The 16,481-nt window shown below is 54.5% G+C and overlaps 1 protein-coding gene across 1 annotated transcript in view; it reads left to right on the top strand.

Moving 5' to 3' along the window:
* Positions 1-16,481, top strand: part of SYMPK (symplekin) — a 32,901-nt gene that overhangs the window by 10,842 nt on the left and 5,578 nt on the right. The window contains exons 9-22 of the mRNA XM_006911812.3: positions 688-927; positions 3,776-3,930; positions 6,068-6,218; positions 7,344-7,548; positions 7,949-8,099; positions 8,959-9,194; positions 10,189-10,270; positions 10,468-10,581; positions 11,524-11,671; positions 12,606-12,766; positions 14,146-14,254; positions 14,560-14,660; positions 15,166-15,256; positions 16,281-16,382. Coding sequence (XP_006911874.2) covers positions 688-927; positions 3,776-3,930; positions 6,068-6,218; positions 7,344-7,548; positions 7,949-8,099; positions 8,959-9,194; positions 10,189-10,270; positions 10,468-10,581; positions 11,524-11,671; positions 12,606-12,766; positions 14,146-14,254; positions 14,560-14,660; positions 15,166-15,256; positions 16,281-16,382 — 2,046 coding nt within the window. The remainder of the gene's footprint in view (positions 1-687; positions 928-3,775; positions 3,931-6,067; positions 6,219-7,343; positions 7,549-7,948; positions 8,100-8,958; positions 9,195-10,188; positions 10,271-10,467; positions 10,582-11,523; positions 11,672-12,605; positions 12,767-14,145; positions 14,255-14,559; positions 14,661-15,165; positions 15,257-16,280; positions 16,383-16,481) is intronic.

Raw genomic sequence — 16,481 nt, 5'->3', positions numbered from 1 at the left:
GAGCGTCTCCTTCTCAGTCATTCCAGCAAAAGTTCAAGGGCCGGTGCCCATTGTTTCTGATTGGCCAAGAAGAGATTACAAGCCTATCTTTGAACCAATCACAGTGGCCAAGGGATTTCAGTGTTCTTACTGGCCCTGAGACTCTTGACCACTTGGACTGAGAATGGAGCCAGGGTGGTTCCCTCAAAGGAGAATGGGGGTGTTGTTGGCTGAGGAAGCTGGGAAGGACGCTGGGCAGGCACAACTACAGGCATCCTCTTTCTCTCTGGAGCAGAGGAGGCTCGCTCATCAAGGTGATTGTTAGACATTCAAAAGTCATTGTGGTGGCAGGGACCAACAATGAGCTGTTGTAGGAATTCAGTTGGGACATTCCGGAGGCGAAGGTGGTGATTGTAGTCATACTCGGGGGAGGGGAGCATGTTGGAATTTCCAGACCAGAGATGGGGGGACACAAGACTTTATGTTTAATACAAGGAAGGGTGAGTTTTCTCTTTGTGTTAAGGTTCTCTGATATGGAGAACGCTCAAGGGTTTTAAATAGAAGCTTTTACAAGGGGAAGGCCACACATGAGGTCGGAAAGCGAAGAAACTTTTCTAGGGGACACCTATAGCCAGCTGGGCCTTGGGAAGTGAGACTAAGGCCTCCTGAGCTCTGTCCACAGCACGAAGCCCCTGTCTCTTTCCTCAGCCAACCTGCCCCCGACACTGGCCAAATCTCAGGTGAGCAGTGTACGCAAGAACCTCAAGTTGCACCTGTTGAGTGTGCTGAAGCACCCGGCCTCCTTGGAGTTCCAGGCCCAGATCACCACGCTGCTGGTGGACCTGGGCACACCTCAGGCCGAGATCGCCCGCAATATGCCCAGCAGCAAGGATGCCCGCAAGCGGCCCCGCGATGACTCAGATTCCACACTCAAGAAGATGAAGCTAGGTGAGCCGGAGTGTCACGTCAGGCCTGACAGGGGAAGGGGGTGGCAGAGACTGATTGACAGTGTTTAATTATTTACATTAAGCTATGAGCTTCATTCATATATTATTATATGTTACATTGTATGAATGTTACATAATAAGTGGTAACAAAATGAAATTATCAAAGTATAAATATTCTGTAAAGGATTATGAATTATTTAAGTTACACAGAAGGAATTGAATGAAAATAGTCTCCCTTTGATACCTCTCCCCATAATTAACCACTCCCCCAATGTTCACACTCACGTTTTCTTTCAGAAATGCCTCTTGTGTAGAGTCCTCCTTTTCTTTGTTTCGTGTATAAGTGGGTTTTCTTTCTGAGGTAATTTCTTAATGGCAATGTCATCAATGGAGTCAACCATAGCATCCTTCCTTACTCCAAGAAAAAAAGTTTTTTAATCACTAAAGTTTATTTCAAGAACATGTATGGGAGAATTAGTTTTTGTTTTTGTTTCATTTTTAAAAAAAGAATTTATTTCACCGTAAGAAGTGAGATGGGGGTCTGTTTTTCCCCTGTGATTAAGCACACGAAGCAGAGTGTCCTGTACCCTAGTTCGCTGAGTAATCGCCTTAGAGCTCTTTCTGTATCTGCACGTTGAAATCCACTGCGTCCTTTTACCAGTGGCACAGCAGTCTGTAGTGCATGTGGACCACTTTTACCAGCCCCCTGCAGATGACATTTCGTTTGCGTCCATTTTTTTAAAATCTAAAGACTGCTGTAGCGTAACAGGCTCGTGGGCGTGTCTAGTCATAGCGGTGGGGCCAGTGGGGCAGGGCGTTTGTGCATAAAGTTGTTTTTTTGCCCGCTAATTTCATTTTTCTATTTCTTTAAACTTTTTATATCTTGAAATAATTTTGAAAATACAGACAAGTTATTTACAGGAAGAGTCCTGAAAACTGCTGGGTACCGGTCATGAGGCGGGGACCCCACCTCATGCATGAGGCTGCATGAGGCTGAAGAGTCCGGGCAGCCGTGGGGTGGGACGCCCCTCTGTTCCGCTCTGTCTGCCCTTGCCTCCAGGTCGGACCCAGGCTCTGCACTTTTGGCAGGAACGCTGTGGAAGTGGTGCTTCGACCTCTGTGTGCTGTCAGAAGGCCCATGATGTCAATTTGTCCCATTTTGGTGATGGGAATTTTGATTCCTTGGTTTCTCTAGTGTAAAGTACTCTTTTTCCCTATGTAAATAATAAGCTGAGGGAGGTGCTTGAAGCTACATAAAATACCGATTTCTCTTCAGGCTTTCACCCACTGAATGGTTTTAGTATCTATTGACGATCGTTGCCTGCATCTATTATTGCTATAATGGTTATGAAAAGATTTCCTTCTGCATTTATTAGTTGGCATTGTGCTATAAGGATGAGCTTTTTTTTCTCCTCCCTACTTTATCATCAATGTGGATTTGTGGATTCTTATTTATTCTCTGGGTTATCATCCGTTACTGTTGTCATTCATTTTGTTGCTCAGATTGCCCCATATTGAGCTGACTCCTATGTCCCATAAGTTTTTTTGAGCATTTCTTATTTTCAGCATACAATGTTCTAGACTCATCTTGGACTTCCCTTACTTTACCTTGGAATCAACCATTTCTCTGAGGAGCTCCGGTTTCTTTTAAGTAAGGAATAGTTTCAGAAATAAGATCTGAGCTCTGGATGTGCCCACTGCTACCTTCTTGGTAGCCATTGCCAAACTTTTCCAAAACATACTGCCCTGGGGTCTCCACGCCCCCCACAGTGTGTGCATGCCAGTCACCGCACTCGTACTGGCCCTAGATGCTGTAAACGCTCTGAGTATAAACAGAATCTTGGTTTTATTTGCTTTCTTGCATGCGTTGGAGTCAGGCCGAGCTCAGTTTTACACTGATTAGTCCTGTGCATTTCCGTGGAGTGCCCCTGTTGGGTGGTTCAACCTTTTGTAACTGAATTGCACATGCCCTTGATCAGTGCAGAGTATCAGCTCTTTGGTACTGCATGATATTTCATCGTGTTTTTGCCATAAACTACTTACATCATCATCCTATTGAACATTCTAGCTCGTTTCTTTTTATAACTATAGTTTTAAGGAATGCGATTGTTCATAAAGCTTTTTCTCTAAGGTTCAAATTGTTGGGTTTTTTCCCTTGAAGTAGAGCGACCATGCTCATATTCAACCAGCCTGTCGCTGATGGGGATTGTGTGCCACTTCTCTGTGCGGTCAGCGCTGCAGCGAATTCTCTGTACATTTGACCTTAAATGTGGCTCTGCGTAAGTTTTTAGGGTGGATATCTAGAGGTGAAAGTTCTGTCAAAGAGGCATACATGTTTAAAAGTTTGGCCGATTATCAAATTCCTCTCCAAAAGGCCGGACCACTTTACATTTCCACGGCCCGTACCCTTACTAGCAACTGTCACTACCAACCTTTTTATTTTTATTTTTTGTCAATCACATAGGCAGAAATGCTGTCTTATTAGGTAGTTTTTACATGTTCTTAGACCCAGTTGAGCACTATTTCAAGGATAGAGGCCTTGAAACAGTAAAGCTCTGTGAAATTATTAGTTAACTTTTCGTCTTCTTGGAGCTTACTGTGATCAGGCAGGCTGGTACGGCTTATTCCCATTGCCCAGACGAGGAGAAGTGAGGCCTGGAGAGAGGCAGGCTGTTCCCCAGGGTCATCGGCCCTCTGACAGCAGAGCCAGGCTTTGGCCCGGGTCTTGGTCCACTGCGCTGCTCCCGTTCACTGAGGCTGCCTGGACGCAGGAAATACTGTGCTCCCCGTGAGCAGCGAGGACCTGCTGCCTCTCTAGAGCCAGCATCTTGTCTCCTCCTCTATCCCAGAGCCCAACCTGGGGGAAGACGACGAAGACAAAGACTTGGAGCCAGGCCCGTCGGGGACCTCGAAGGCCTCAGCCCAGATCTCAGGCCAGTCAGACACGGACATCACAGCCGAGTTCCTCCAGCCTCTACTGACACCTGACAACGTGGCCAATCTGGTGAGGTCGGGTGGGGGCTGCTCCCCACAGAGCAGGGGACGGGTCTCTCGTCCTTCCCCTGTCCCCAGGCTACACTGCCAACCTCCTGCGGACGGCGTCAGTCCCAGAGCACTCCTCTGTTCTCAGTATTGGAGATCTGTGGCCCTCCTGCCCCATTTATGGACCTCTTCTCTGATCTTTACTCCTTCGGGGGGGTCGCTTGTCACCACTCCCAGCAGTCCCTCTTCAGGTGGTCTGAGCCCCCATTCAAAACCACTCACTCTCGCCCTCTCCTCCCCTTTGAAGCCAGGGAGGATCGCTAACTGGACAGCGAGCCCTGGGACCTGCGTGCCAGGTGGCATCGGGTCCACATTGGCGGGACGGGGTGGCTAGTGTTTTCCTTAGATTCCCAGAGAGCTCCTGCTGCACAGAGAACCACTGGTTTGGGTCGATTCGGGGCGGGAGGGTCTCACGTCAGCCCTCCGGCTGTAGCCCGGGCCTTTGTCGGGTGCCGATGGAGAATGCCTCTTCCCTGGTCAGCGACCATCGGCCTCAGCCTCCCCCTCTCGCTGCCTGGAGGCTCCAAGGGCCTTAGAGGTTGGGCGAATGAGTGGAATTTTTATCATGAGGGTGGCACAAGTTGTCTCTAGCTCAGATCTCTTTGGCGAGCTCCAGGCCTAGATATGCAGCCATCTCCTGCATCTTCCTCTTCTCGGATGTTCCACAGGCACCTCAGACTAAACATGTCACAACTAAATGTGAAGTTTGTCCCCACTTCCCTCTACGGCCGGGGCCCTCCTGGTCCAGCAGCCTCCCAGCTGCAAACCAGGGGCCCGGGGGTTGCGCTCTTCCCCATCCCCACAACTTTCACCTCTCCTCCGCCCCGGGCCCCTGCCTGGTCCAGGCCCCGCTTTTTTACTCCGAGCGCCGCCCATGTAGTCCCTGGCTCTGGCGTGCACTCTGCCTGTGGCAGCCAGACAGCCTTCTATATACTAGTCAGGACACTTCCCCGCTCCGATCCCTGCCACGGCTCCCTGTTTTCTTCTAGATAGGACCTAAATCCAACTTGCCTCAGGCCTGGTCTGACGTGGCTTTCATTAATCGGCACCTCATCTGTCCTCATCATACTCTGAGAAATTGTCCTTTTCAAATCATGGGCGTGAAGCTGTTCATAGGATGCTTACGATTTCATAATACCTACTGTCTCTGTAGTAATGCGCCCCTTTTTTGTCCCTAGTACCATATCCTTATTCTTTTTTTTTTTTTTTTTTTTTCATGGCTCAATCTTGCCTTAGATTTGCTTGTTTTCAGTTACTTCAAAGAACTGGCTCTTAACTTGTGTTGATTTTTTTTTTTGTAACCTTTTCTGTTCTGTGCTTTTTCTGTCATTGCTCAATCTTGCCTTAGATTTGCTTGTTTTCCGTTACTTCAAAGAACTGGCTCTTAAGTTTTGTTGATTTTTTTTGTAACCTTTTCTGTTCTGTGCTTTTTATTTCTTTCCTGCTACTTTCTTTGAATGTTTTTCCCCCAGTTTTAAGTTAAATGCTTGGCCATCTAAGTGTCATTTTGGCTGCATCCCACACGTTTTGATCGGTAATTATCTTTTTATTATTATTAGAGTATGCATTTAAACTTCCAAGCATGTAGAAGGCTTGAAATTATCTTTTGTTATCCATTCCTGATGGACGTGGATGTGCTCTGTTAGAATACTAATTTTTGTATTTTAAGTCAATTTCTGGGCCATATTATACTCTTCATTCAGCGTCCTTCCACTGTCTGGGCAGGGTAAGCTTTGCTGCCTCTTAGCCTTCCATGGTGTTGTTCCTAACCTGGAATACATAACCCCCTCCCACGTCAAGACCTCACCCTTTGCCAGACTGATTTCTTGCCCTCCTCTCAGTTCTCAGCGTAGGTGTCACTTCTGCAGAAAGCCAGAGCTGTCCCTGGCCCTCCCGATGTGTCTTATGGTCCCCTTTACTTCCCTGTCTCATGCCCAGCGATGCATCCTGACTCGTCTTCTCCCCAGGAGTCTGAGCTCCACGAGAGCAGGCCCAGGTCTGTCTTAGTCACTGCCATTCCCCGGCATTGGCCTGGCATGAGGCCAGTGCTTGTCAGGTCAGTGAGTGAGGACAGGCTTCCCTTCCTGGACATCCCACAGGTTCTCATCAGCATGGTCTACCTGCCCGAGGTCATGCCTGCCTCCTTCCAAGCCATCTACACCCCAGTGGAGTCAGCGGGCACCGAAGCCCAGATCAAGCACCTGGCTCGGCTCATGGCCACACAGATGACGGCCGCAGGACTGGGGCCAGGTGAGTGTCACATGGAGCTGACCTGGACCGAGGGTTGGCACTGCGCCTGGTGGGTTCTCCTTACTGGAAGAGTACCTCCTCGCGGTGGTGCCAACAAAGATCATGTGGCATCATAGGCGTCAGTAACTACGGGTCCCGTGGATCTGTTGAGCGCTCAGTATTTTAGGCCCTGTGCTTTGAAATCCGACACAGCTGGGTTTGAGCTCTGAGTTGAACCAAACTGCCTCATCACTCAATAGCTGTGTGACTTCGGTCAAGTTTCTTAACCTCTCTGAGCCTCAGGTGTTTTTCGTTTTAACAGTATTATTGAGGTGTATGTTATTACAGTGAAACACAACTTTTAAGCATACACCTTAGTAAATTTTCACAAAGTTAACACACCAGTATAACCCCTACCCAAATGAAGATACAGTATGAAAAGATATATATATATATCTATCTCTCTAGAAAGTTCCTTCTTGCTCACTTCCGGTTAACACTCATATATCCCACTTCCAGAGACTATCACTGTTCTGATTTCTCTCTCTGTAGATTAGTTTTTCCTAGTCTTGAACTTCATGTAAATGGGATCATAGAGAGTCAAGCTTCTTTCACTCGGCGGTTTTAGAAATTCATCCGTGTTGTCATGTGAACCAGGAGTTTATTTTCCATTGCTCAGTCGTATTCCCTTATGTGAAGAGACCATATCATATGTTTATTCACACTTCCGTTGATGGGCCTGTGGGTTGGTTCCAGTTTGGGGCCGTCGTGAATAAAGCTGCTGTGAGCCTTTGTGTACAAGTGTTTTGATGCACGCGTACCCTCATTCTTCTTCAGTATGTTCTCACAGGGGAATTGTTGGGTCGTGGTTGGGGCGTGTCCAGTGCTGTTCGAAACTTCTCATCAACTTTGCAAAGTGGCTGTTCTTTTGATATTCTCGCCAGCAGTGAATGGCATTTCTGGTTTGAGCCTCAGTTGTTGAATTGCAAAGTGGGTGTCGAAAGCCCCATGTTGCAGAAAGGCATTTGCAGATTTAAACGGGTTTTGCGCGTATGAGGCTTACAGTGGAGCCTGCTGCACAGGAGGCCCGTGGATGCGAGCAGATGGGTCTGACATACCTGGAGCTGTTTGCCGTCTCCCTCGCAGGTGTGGAGCAGACCAAACACTGCAAAGAGGAGCCCAAGGAGGAGAAGGTGGTGAAGCCCGAGAGTGTCCTGATCAAGCGACGCCTGTCAGCGCAGGGCCAGGCCATCTCAGTGGTGGGCTCGCTGAGCTCCATGTCCACTCTGGAGGAGGAGGCGCCCCAGGCCAAGAGGAGGCCAGAGCCCATCATCCCTGTCACGCAGCCCCGGTGAGCCCCTCGTAGGGGCTGGTATGGGCCTGGGGGTCTGCCCCTGCATGCTCTCTGTCCCCCTCTTGGTGTTCCTTGAACAGCCATCCAGGTCCCTGCTTGAAGGCCTTTGCCCTTCTTGTCTCTCTGCCTAGCATTTGTGCATCTTGTTCCCGTGCTTCACCCAGGTCTCCTCCACTCACCCGTTGCCTCCTCATAGACGCCTCCCCTGAGAACCCTTTACAGAAACAAGATGGCATCCCCTTCCTGCTCGTTACCCCATGCCCTGCACGCCTCGGAGTCATAGGGGAGTTAGGCAGTGCGCGGGTGTCTCTCCCTGGCCTGGAGAGTCACTGAGTGGGCCTGGGCTCCGGAAAGGATGCTCTGAGTCACCGGGTCCCTGCCCATCTCTCCCATGTAGGCTGGCAGGTGCCGGTGGGCGCAAGAAAATCTTCCGTCTGAGCGATGTGCTGAAGCCCCTGACCGATGCCCAGGTCGAGGCCATGAAGCTGGGCGCTGTGAAGCGGATCCTGCGGGCTGAGAAGGCTGTGGCCTACAGCGGGGCGGCCCAGGTGCGCCCCACCCTCCAGTCTCTCCTGCTCCCCAAGGTCCCCAAGAGCCCAGCGCACAGCGAAGAGCCGGCCCCAGGGTCAGACCCCTCCGGCACTAGTTCCCAGCTTTGTGGCTCACCAGCCAGCCACAGGGCCTCGGCCCAGCCACTGCTCCAAGCCTCACTCCTGTTCTCTCATAAAACAGACGATCGCAGCTCCACGCAGGTGACAGGGAGGGAGAAATGCGTGGACACGCGTGTGCCCCTAACTCAGGGCCGGCTGCGGGAACAACTCCGCAGTTGGAGGCAGCTGCTGTATTCTTTCTTCTTTGCAGTTGATATTTTTATTTTTATTATTTAGATTCAGACATACCTGGTTTAAATATTGATTCTGCCACTTGCCGGCATTGTAACTTCAGTCAAGTGACTTTTCCCCCAATTTTTGAAGTTTGTTTTTAATTCACCAAGTAGTATATGAACATACTCTGTTAAAAAATATTTCCCGCTGTAGGCGTAAAACTAAAAAATAAGAGATTGTAAGCTGACAAGGTCTTTGCAATCTGTGAGGTCAACCAAGGGTTGCCTCACCTATAAAAAAAAATACTTCCCGGCCACAGAGGCCCCTGCATCCCTGCCCCCTCCCCAGAGGTGACCAATATACACATTAGGGAAATCTTTCAAGATACGGCTCATAGATTTGTTCTTTGATTACTGATTGTTTTTTTCTCCCACACAAAAGGGGCCTGTTGGGCATAAGGATGCTTTCCTCACTAACACCGAGTCTGCACTGGGGTTCTTTGAGCCTGGCGGAGTTGCGAAGCACGATTGTGGGGTGCCCGGGATTGCCTGTCCCCACGCTGAGACGCTCGCTCTCGTGTCAGGTGCGGGTAAAGATCCTGGCCAGCCTGGTGACGCAGTTTGACTCCGGCCTGAAGGCCGAGGTCCTGTCCTTCATCCTGGAGGACGTGCGGGCCCGCCTGGACCTGGCCTTCGCCTGGCTCTACCAGGAATACAACGCCTACCTGGCAGCCGGCGCCTCGGGCACCCTGGACAAGTACGAAGACTGCCTCATCCGTCTGCTCTCCGGCCTGCAGGAAAAGCCAGACCAGAAGGATGGGTGAGGGGGACGGCCCTGCCCGCTCCTGTCCCCAAGGGTCCCTCTCCTGTCCTTCTTTTCCTTGTTTCTGACCACATCCCTCTTCCTCACCACCCAAGTCAGTCCCCAGTGTGCTCCTCCCGAGTCTCCCTTCCCCTTTTCGGGCTGGAGGCCCGTGGCCTCTGTGTCATACAGCCTGGTCTCGACCCTGACTCTGTTTGCTCTCTGACCTGCGTCACTGACCCTCAGGGCCTCCGTTTCTGCTCTGTAACTAACAGTGTCTTCCTCTCGGCTGGTTTCGGATATTGACTTCTCTCCATCCTCGTCTTTTGCCTGAATCATTCTGTACCTTCCTCTTTGTTCTCAACCTCCAGCTTATCTTATCTCCGCATAGCAGCCCAGGTAGCATTTTAAATCCTGTCTCGTTGCTTCCACCCTGAAAACCTTCAGGAGTTCTCCAGTGCTCTTGAGATCAAATGCAGCCTCTTCACCATGTCCTCTGAGACCCTGTGGGACCCAGTCGCTGCCACCCTCTTTAGTCCTCTTTTTGCCCGTCTGCTCCTCGCCGCCCCCAGACTGTAGCCAGATGGCCTCTTGTCTTCTGTCCTCACACACGCTAAGCTCGGGGCTCGCCACCTACCGTTCTGCCCGGAACACGCTTCCCCCACTGCATGGCCGGCTCCTTCCCACCCACCAGCGTCAACTCAAATGTTCTCTGGTTTGTGGCCACCACATCTAAAATAGCAAGACCCTTTCTCACCCTACTCTGCCCTTTGTTGCTGTGTTAAATGAGTAAAAGTAGGGGTCCCCAGTTGACGGGAGAAGCAGTTTCAGAGAGGCGGCATCTGTTCCCGTGTCCCCCAGCTGGCAGCTCTGCTCTGTGCAGGCTCCGTGACCAGGAGTAGAACGCTGTCTGGGCAGGAGGGTCCTGCCAGCTCTGCGCTCTGCGATTCCACAGGACCGGGAGGCCGGGTGGCCACTCAGCAGGCTTTCCCTGTCCCTCCCCCTCTGGCAGAATCTTCACCAAGGTGGTGCTGGAGGCGCCGCTGATCACCGAGAGTGCCCTGGAGGTGATCCGCAAGTACTGCGAGGACGAGGTGAGGGCAGGCAGGTGGCAGATCTCCCTCTGTCCCCAGCATCGAGGTGTAGGCGAAGCCCCGCTCGCCACAGCTTGTGAGCCTAGACCTCGCGGAAGGGGTTCTGCAGGGGCAGTAGCCTATGCGAGCGAAGCCAGGGCGCCATCCCTGCGGCCCACTGCAGTGGGTTAAGCTCCGGTTCCCTCCCCCCGCCACAGAGCCGCACCTACCTGGGGATGTCCACCCTTCGAGACCTGATCTTCAAGCGCCCATCCCGCCAGTTCCAGTACCTGCACGTGCTGCTAGACCTCAGCTCCCACGAGAAGGACAAGGTGACTCCCCACCGTCCTGCCGTGCTGTGCTGGGCCACGCTCAGCCCCTCCCCTGTCCCGAGTCACCAGCCCAGCTGGTCCCATGTTCCCTTGGGAGCTGGCCTTCCCGCAGCAGTGTTTGGGTGGTGGTTGCTTTTCCATTTATGATGTCACGAAGCTGCTTAGACCACGCACATGTACACACCCTCCCGGGGAGGGCGGTCCCATTTCCTTCTCCCACCCGTGGCAGTGAGCCTTGCTTAAGGCCCGGGGCTGTGTGGGGACCTGGGGGACGCTGACCAGGAGAGGAACAGCGTGGCGATGGAGTCGCGCTCCTGCTGGGAGCCCTGGGGAGGGGCCCGAGCCGACCGATGGCGATGGCGGGTGGGCAGGGGAGGGGGCTGAGGCGGGCTTCCAGAGGAGGAGGAGGAGGCGTGGGCCCACGTGGGGCGAGAGGGCCCTGAACGGCCCTGCTCCAGCCTTTCTCCAGCTCCCTTCCCAGCGTCGCATGTTCAGCAGACCCCACCGCGTACTTGAGCGCCGCCCTGTGGTGCCACCGGGGACCGTGCAGTGCCCAGGACCAGCCCCTGTCTTCATGGTTCCCAGCAGGGATTGTCTGAGTGAACTGGGACATAGGGACATAGCTAGTGACAGGCATTCCAGGCAGTGGGAACCTTTTGTGCCAAGTCTCAAAGCCAGGGAGAGCGCTGTCACTTCTGAGGAAATGAGGAGAGCTGGGTTGGAGCGTAGCGAGCAAGGCAAAGCCGGTGCGAGGTGGGCTGAGCAGATAGGCGGGGAGGTGATGCGGGGCCCCGAGCTGGGCCAGGGAGCCCCTCCCGGGCCGGCCACCAGCCTGGGCACAGGTGACTCAGCCGGCCAGCCGTTCTGAAGCTTGCGCTTGTTCACACGGTGCCAAGCGCAGAGCGGCCACCCCCGTCACCATCTTGCCACTGCTCTCCCCAGGTGCGCTCCCAGGCCCTGCTGTTCATCAAGCGCATGTACGAGAAGGAGCAGCTGCGGGAATATGTGGAGAAGTTCGCCCTCAACTACCTGCAGCTCTTGGTCCACCCCAACCCGCCATCAGTGCTGTTTGGAGCTGACAAGGACACAGGTGTGGTGCAGAGTCGTCAGATGCATGTTGGGGACCTGCTGTGGCCTAGGCTCTGGGCGGACCCTGGGAGCAGAGCTGGATGAAAGCCGAGCGAGCCCTGCCCAGCCTGCTGGGGAAGCCTGCAGCCAGACAGTAGCAAGCAGAACCAGCTGACCCGGTTCAGCGGAACCAGGGAGAGCGCCCCGGTGGAGGGGACAGTTAGGCTGAGCTGGAGGACAAGGAGAGCGGGCCTCTGGTGGGGCTCCAGGAAGGGCCAGGCAGGACCGTCACAACCGTCAAGGGCCTGTTCCCTCCGCAGAGCCCTGGTCCCCCAGAATTACATATGGGGAGATCTGGGTCCCAAGAGAAGGGACCGTTAGATTGGAAGTTCGGGCTGTGGAAGGAATCACGGCTGTCTGGGAGCCCGGGAGCCCGGGCACAGCCTGGGTGCTGGGGGTGCTTCCCCGCGAGCCCCGGGGGCGGGGGAAGCACCAAAGAGGAGTCGAGCAGCAGCGCTGTAGGCAAGGGAGCCGCACGTGCACAGGCTCCGAGGGGGGCCCCAGGAGGACTCAGTGTTGGGGTGTCACCAGCGCACAGAGAGCCCCAGGGTAAGGGCTCCCCAGACCGGGCCTGGCAGGTGGAGCACAGTGAGGAGCTGGGGATTTATCCTGAAGCCACGGGGCAGCCATAGGAGTGCTGAGCCTGAGAAAGATCCCTCTGGCTGCTTTGTGGGGTTATGGTCAGAGGTGCGGTGGGAACTCAGTGCTGAGGCTTCTAAAGGGGAGCAGTCCTGGTCCCACCCCACTTCCCTGATGACTGGCTTCCTGCCCTAGGACAGTTTGCTTCCAGGCTCAGCTCCCTTCTGTGTCCATCCTCCAAGAAGGGACACACGGGGGGTGAGAAGGAGTTGGGCGGGGGATGGGGCCAGCCTGATCCCCACCCCCTGCCTTGTCAGAGGTGGCAGCGCCCTGGACCGAGGAGACAGTAAAGCAGTGCCTGTACCTCTACCTGGCCCTCCTGCCACAGAACCACAAGCTGATCCATGAGCTGGCAGCCGTGTACACTGAGGCCATCGCTGACATTAAGCGGACGGTGCTGAGGGTCATCGAACAGCCGGTGAGGCCCCTGAACCCCAACTCCAGCTCTTCCCCCGGAATCTCCACCTTGACGTGCGCTAAGCACTAAGGCTTGTCACCCCAGGCCAAGTGGCCCTGTAGTCTGTGAGTGGTCTGCACATGTGTCCATCTGCTCATTAGAGTACAGGGTGGCCCCACAGTTAAGAGACTGGAGTTGCAGACCTAGGTTCACTTTCTGCCTCTCTCTTTCTCACTGTGGGAACTTACACCTCTTCCATAAAAATGCGGGGAATGATTCAGTCCCCCAAGCTTGTCGTAGGGATCCTGTGCGAATATCTGTGTCACTGGTATCATTTCTGAGCTGGGTTTCTCCTGCCTGGCTGACGGGAACCTCTGGAGCCACAGCGTCACCCACCAGAGAAGCAACTCAGTTGCAGACTGGCATCTGAAATCCAGGACATCTGTCCTGTTGATTCGCAGCTGGATTTGAAACCACTTTCTTGTCTCTGCCCGTGACTTTATTATGAAACATTTCCACATAATCAAAAGGGAACATGGTGGTTAGTTCCCACACACCTGCCGCCGGCTCAGCCGTGTCCTTCCCTGTAACGGGGCTAACAGGCTCGTGGTGAGGAAGCAGAATCTTCTCCCCATCTTCACCGTGAGTTCACGGTGTGGGCTCCCCGGGGTTAGACTTGTCAGTTGCACTCACGATTTGAAGTGTTTATTGGACAGAGGAAGGCGACCCCTCGAAGCCTGACGCTTGGCCCCCTGTGCTGGGTGCTCACAGCAGCAGGCTGCAGAGCAGCCACAGGCCAAGCCCTGACCTGAGCAGGTGGCCAAGCTGGGCCCTGACAGTCATGGGAGGGGGTGGGCAGCTTTCGCTGATGCCTTTGGAAGCCAGAGAAATTTCCAGGAATCGGACAGGTCAGGCATTAAAGGTCAGGTTAGGTCAGAGGTGACAAAAGGCACGGCCTGCCGCACAGGAGGCCAGCACTGACAAAGGCCTGGGCGCTGCGGTAAGTCTGTCGCTCGGAGACTGAATGGGAGACAGGACACTTCTGCCCTCCCCCTCCCCCACCTTCCCCAGATTTCCCCCAGTGGAGTTGACATATGACATTGTATTAGTTTTTAGGTAGACAGCATAAATGAAGTGATAACATGTATATATTTTGAAATAATTACAGTAAGTTAACATCCATCATCTCATATAATTAGAATTTCTTTTTCTAGCGGTGAGAACTTTTAAGATCTACTCTCTGTCACCAGTTTTTATCCCAGAGTCCCAGCATCCCCACAGCCATCCTGCCCTTGACACTTGGGCCTCCCTGAGTGCCCAGCCGGGTTCCCCTTGTCCTCCCCTCATCGCCCAGCCCCTTCCCTGGCCTTTCTGTGTCACCCTCCTCTCTCTACCTCTAGATCCGAGGAATGGGCATGAACTCACCGGAGCTGCTGCTCCTGGTGGAAAACTGTCCCAAGGGAGCAGAGACGCTGGTCACGAGATGTCTGCACAGCCTCACAGATAAAGGTGTCCCCCTCCCCAACCTCTCATTCCTTTCCTTCTCCACTTCCCCTTCCCAGAATCTGGGGATCAGAGCTGCTGGGTTCCCAGATGGTTGGGCCTCTTGTGGGTCTCTCCCCATCCTGGGGCCTCAGTTTCCTTTTCTGGAACAGCGTATGGCTAAGTGAACTTGAGACCTAGAACAAAGGTTTCCTACTCTGAAATGGAAGTGTCCCACCCCTTCGCTCCCACCCACCGCCACCTCTCCCCCCTCTCGGTGCCCACCCTCATCCCACTGCCACCAACACCGGTGCCCCTTACCCTGCCTGCAGTCCCACCCTCCCCAGAGCTGGTGAAGCGGGTCCGGGATCTCTACCACAAGCGCCTGCCAGACGTCCGCTTCCTCATCCCCGTGCTCAATGGGCTGGAGAAGGTATGGAACTGGGTGCCCGGATGTCCCCACTGATGAGGACTTGGCAGGGCAGGGACCAGGAGGTGGCGAGCACCCAAGTAGCCATGTCAGATCCTCTGTGGGCACATTCCGGAGCTTGTCAGATTGGGGGTCACTCTCCAGTCAGCCTTGTCCTGTGACCTTAAGCAAGCCACTCCCCTCTCAGCCTCGGTTTCCTTCTCGGTCAAGTGAGGATCACAGTGATCCCCTGCCACCCCATCACCTTGGGCGAGCCTCCATCTTGTGTGTAAAGCGGGGTCAATGATACTCCCTTTTCCGGGGGAATCAGTGAACTGGCCCAGGGAAGGAGTGACACAAAAGGGGCGTGACGAGGCTGGGGCTGAGCCAGGCCCGGAGAGCTGGGGAGAAAGCCCAGCGCCGAGGGACCGGGGATGTGGGAGGAGGAAAGCACCTGATAGGGCCCTGGGGTGGCTTGTCTCGGGGGAAGGGGCACATCCGGCCTGCCCTCCCTGCCCTTCCCCCGTAGAAAGAGGTGATCCAGGCCCTGCCGAAGCTCATCAAGCTCAACCCCATCGTGGTGAAGGAGGTCTTCAACCGCCTGCTGGGCACGCAGCACGGTAGGTGATGCGCGCCCCCCAGCAGCGCCCGCCCAGCCTGGCCTTGTTTTCCTCCTTGTGGCTCCCTGCACCCCAGCCCCCAGGAGGCCCTACTTACGGTGCTTGGGCAGGAGAAGGGGGTCCCACAGGTGACGTACGGAATGCCGGGGGAGGCCGTGATGCCACCTTTAGGCAGAAAGGGGCTTATCCTGCTCCCCGGGGCTACCATCCAGACTCGGCGATGCCCGGACGTGTTCCAAAGCTCCCAGGCCTCTCTCCTGTGACATTTGCATGATGTTTTCATCCATGGTGGGGACGGAATTGTGGAGCTGGGGTCTGACTCCATCATAGTGTCACCCCTTCTGGGACCCAACTACTTGCAATCTGCCCTGGGCCTGGGCTCCACTCCTGCCCCTTCTCAGCTCCTGCCTGCATCCCTCGAGCTGCGGGCAACGGGCATTCTGTTTGAAATGGTCAGAGGAAAGCAAACTGAAACTTTCACTGTGGGTGTAGCATAGATTCCTCAGCCCTCAGCTCGGGACTGGAGCTAGGCAGGGAGTTGGAGGCTGTTCCACACAGCTTGGTCATTTAAAGCACACAGCTGTGTCTGGGACCCTCAAAACGGCGCCTGCAGCCTTCAGTCCCAACACAGCTACAAGGCCGTCGCCCGGCCAGCCAGTGCCCGGGCGTGTCTGTGCTGTGGACCGCACGCACTCCTTCCGGCCCCGCCTTCACGGCTGCAGCACAGCCGCCAAACCACACTCGTGTCCCCCGACGATGGTGGGACCCAGCCGAGAGAGAAGAGCGGGAGCGAGTCCCAAACGTGAGGGGGGTTCTGGAGGAGGCGGCGCCCCAGCTGCTGCCCCGCCCCGCCCCTCCTCGCAGCCCAGGCTGTTCCTTCCCCCGCTCCAGCCTCCGTCCCCCAGTCCCGTTGAAGCAGAGGGCACCTCGTCTTCACTGCTCCCTCAGCCTGGGGACTCAGACTGTCTCCTCACGTGGGCGTCCGTGCTGTCTTCTCCCCGTACCCTCCTCTCCCCCACTGCAGGTGAAGGGAACTCAGCCTTGTCCCCCCTGAACCCTGGAGAGCTTCTGATTGCGTTGCACAACATCGACTCAGTGAAGTGCGATATGAAGTCCATCATCAAAGGTGAGGCGGTCCCCCCCCCCCTTCAGCAGCCTGGCCTCGGCGGCGGGAAAGAAGCTCAGGCACCCACACGCCCCTGCTGGAACCTGCCGAGTCAGAGAT

The sequence above is a fragment of the Pteropus alecto genome, unplaced genomic scaffold (assembly GCF_000325575.1).
Source record: "Pteropus alecto unplaced genomic scaffold, ASM32557v1 scaffold194, whole genome shotgun sequence".
Lineage (NCBI taxonomy): Eukaryota > Metazoa > Chordata > Mammalia > Chiroptera > Pteropodidae > Pteropus > Pteropus alecto.
This window is presented reverse-complemented; position numbering and strand designations above follow the sequence as displayed.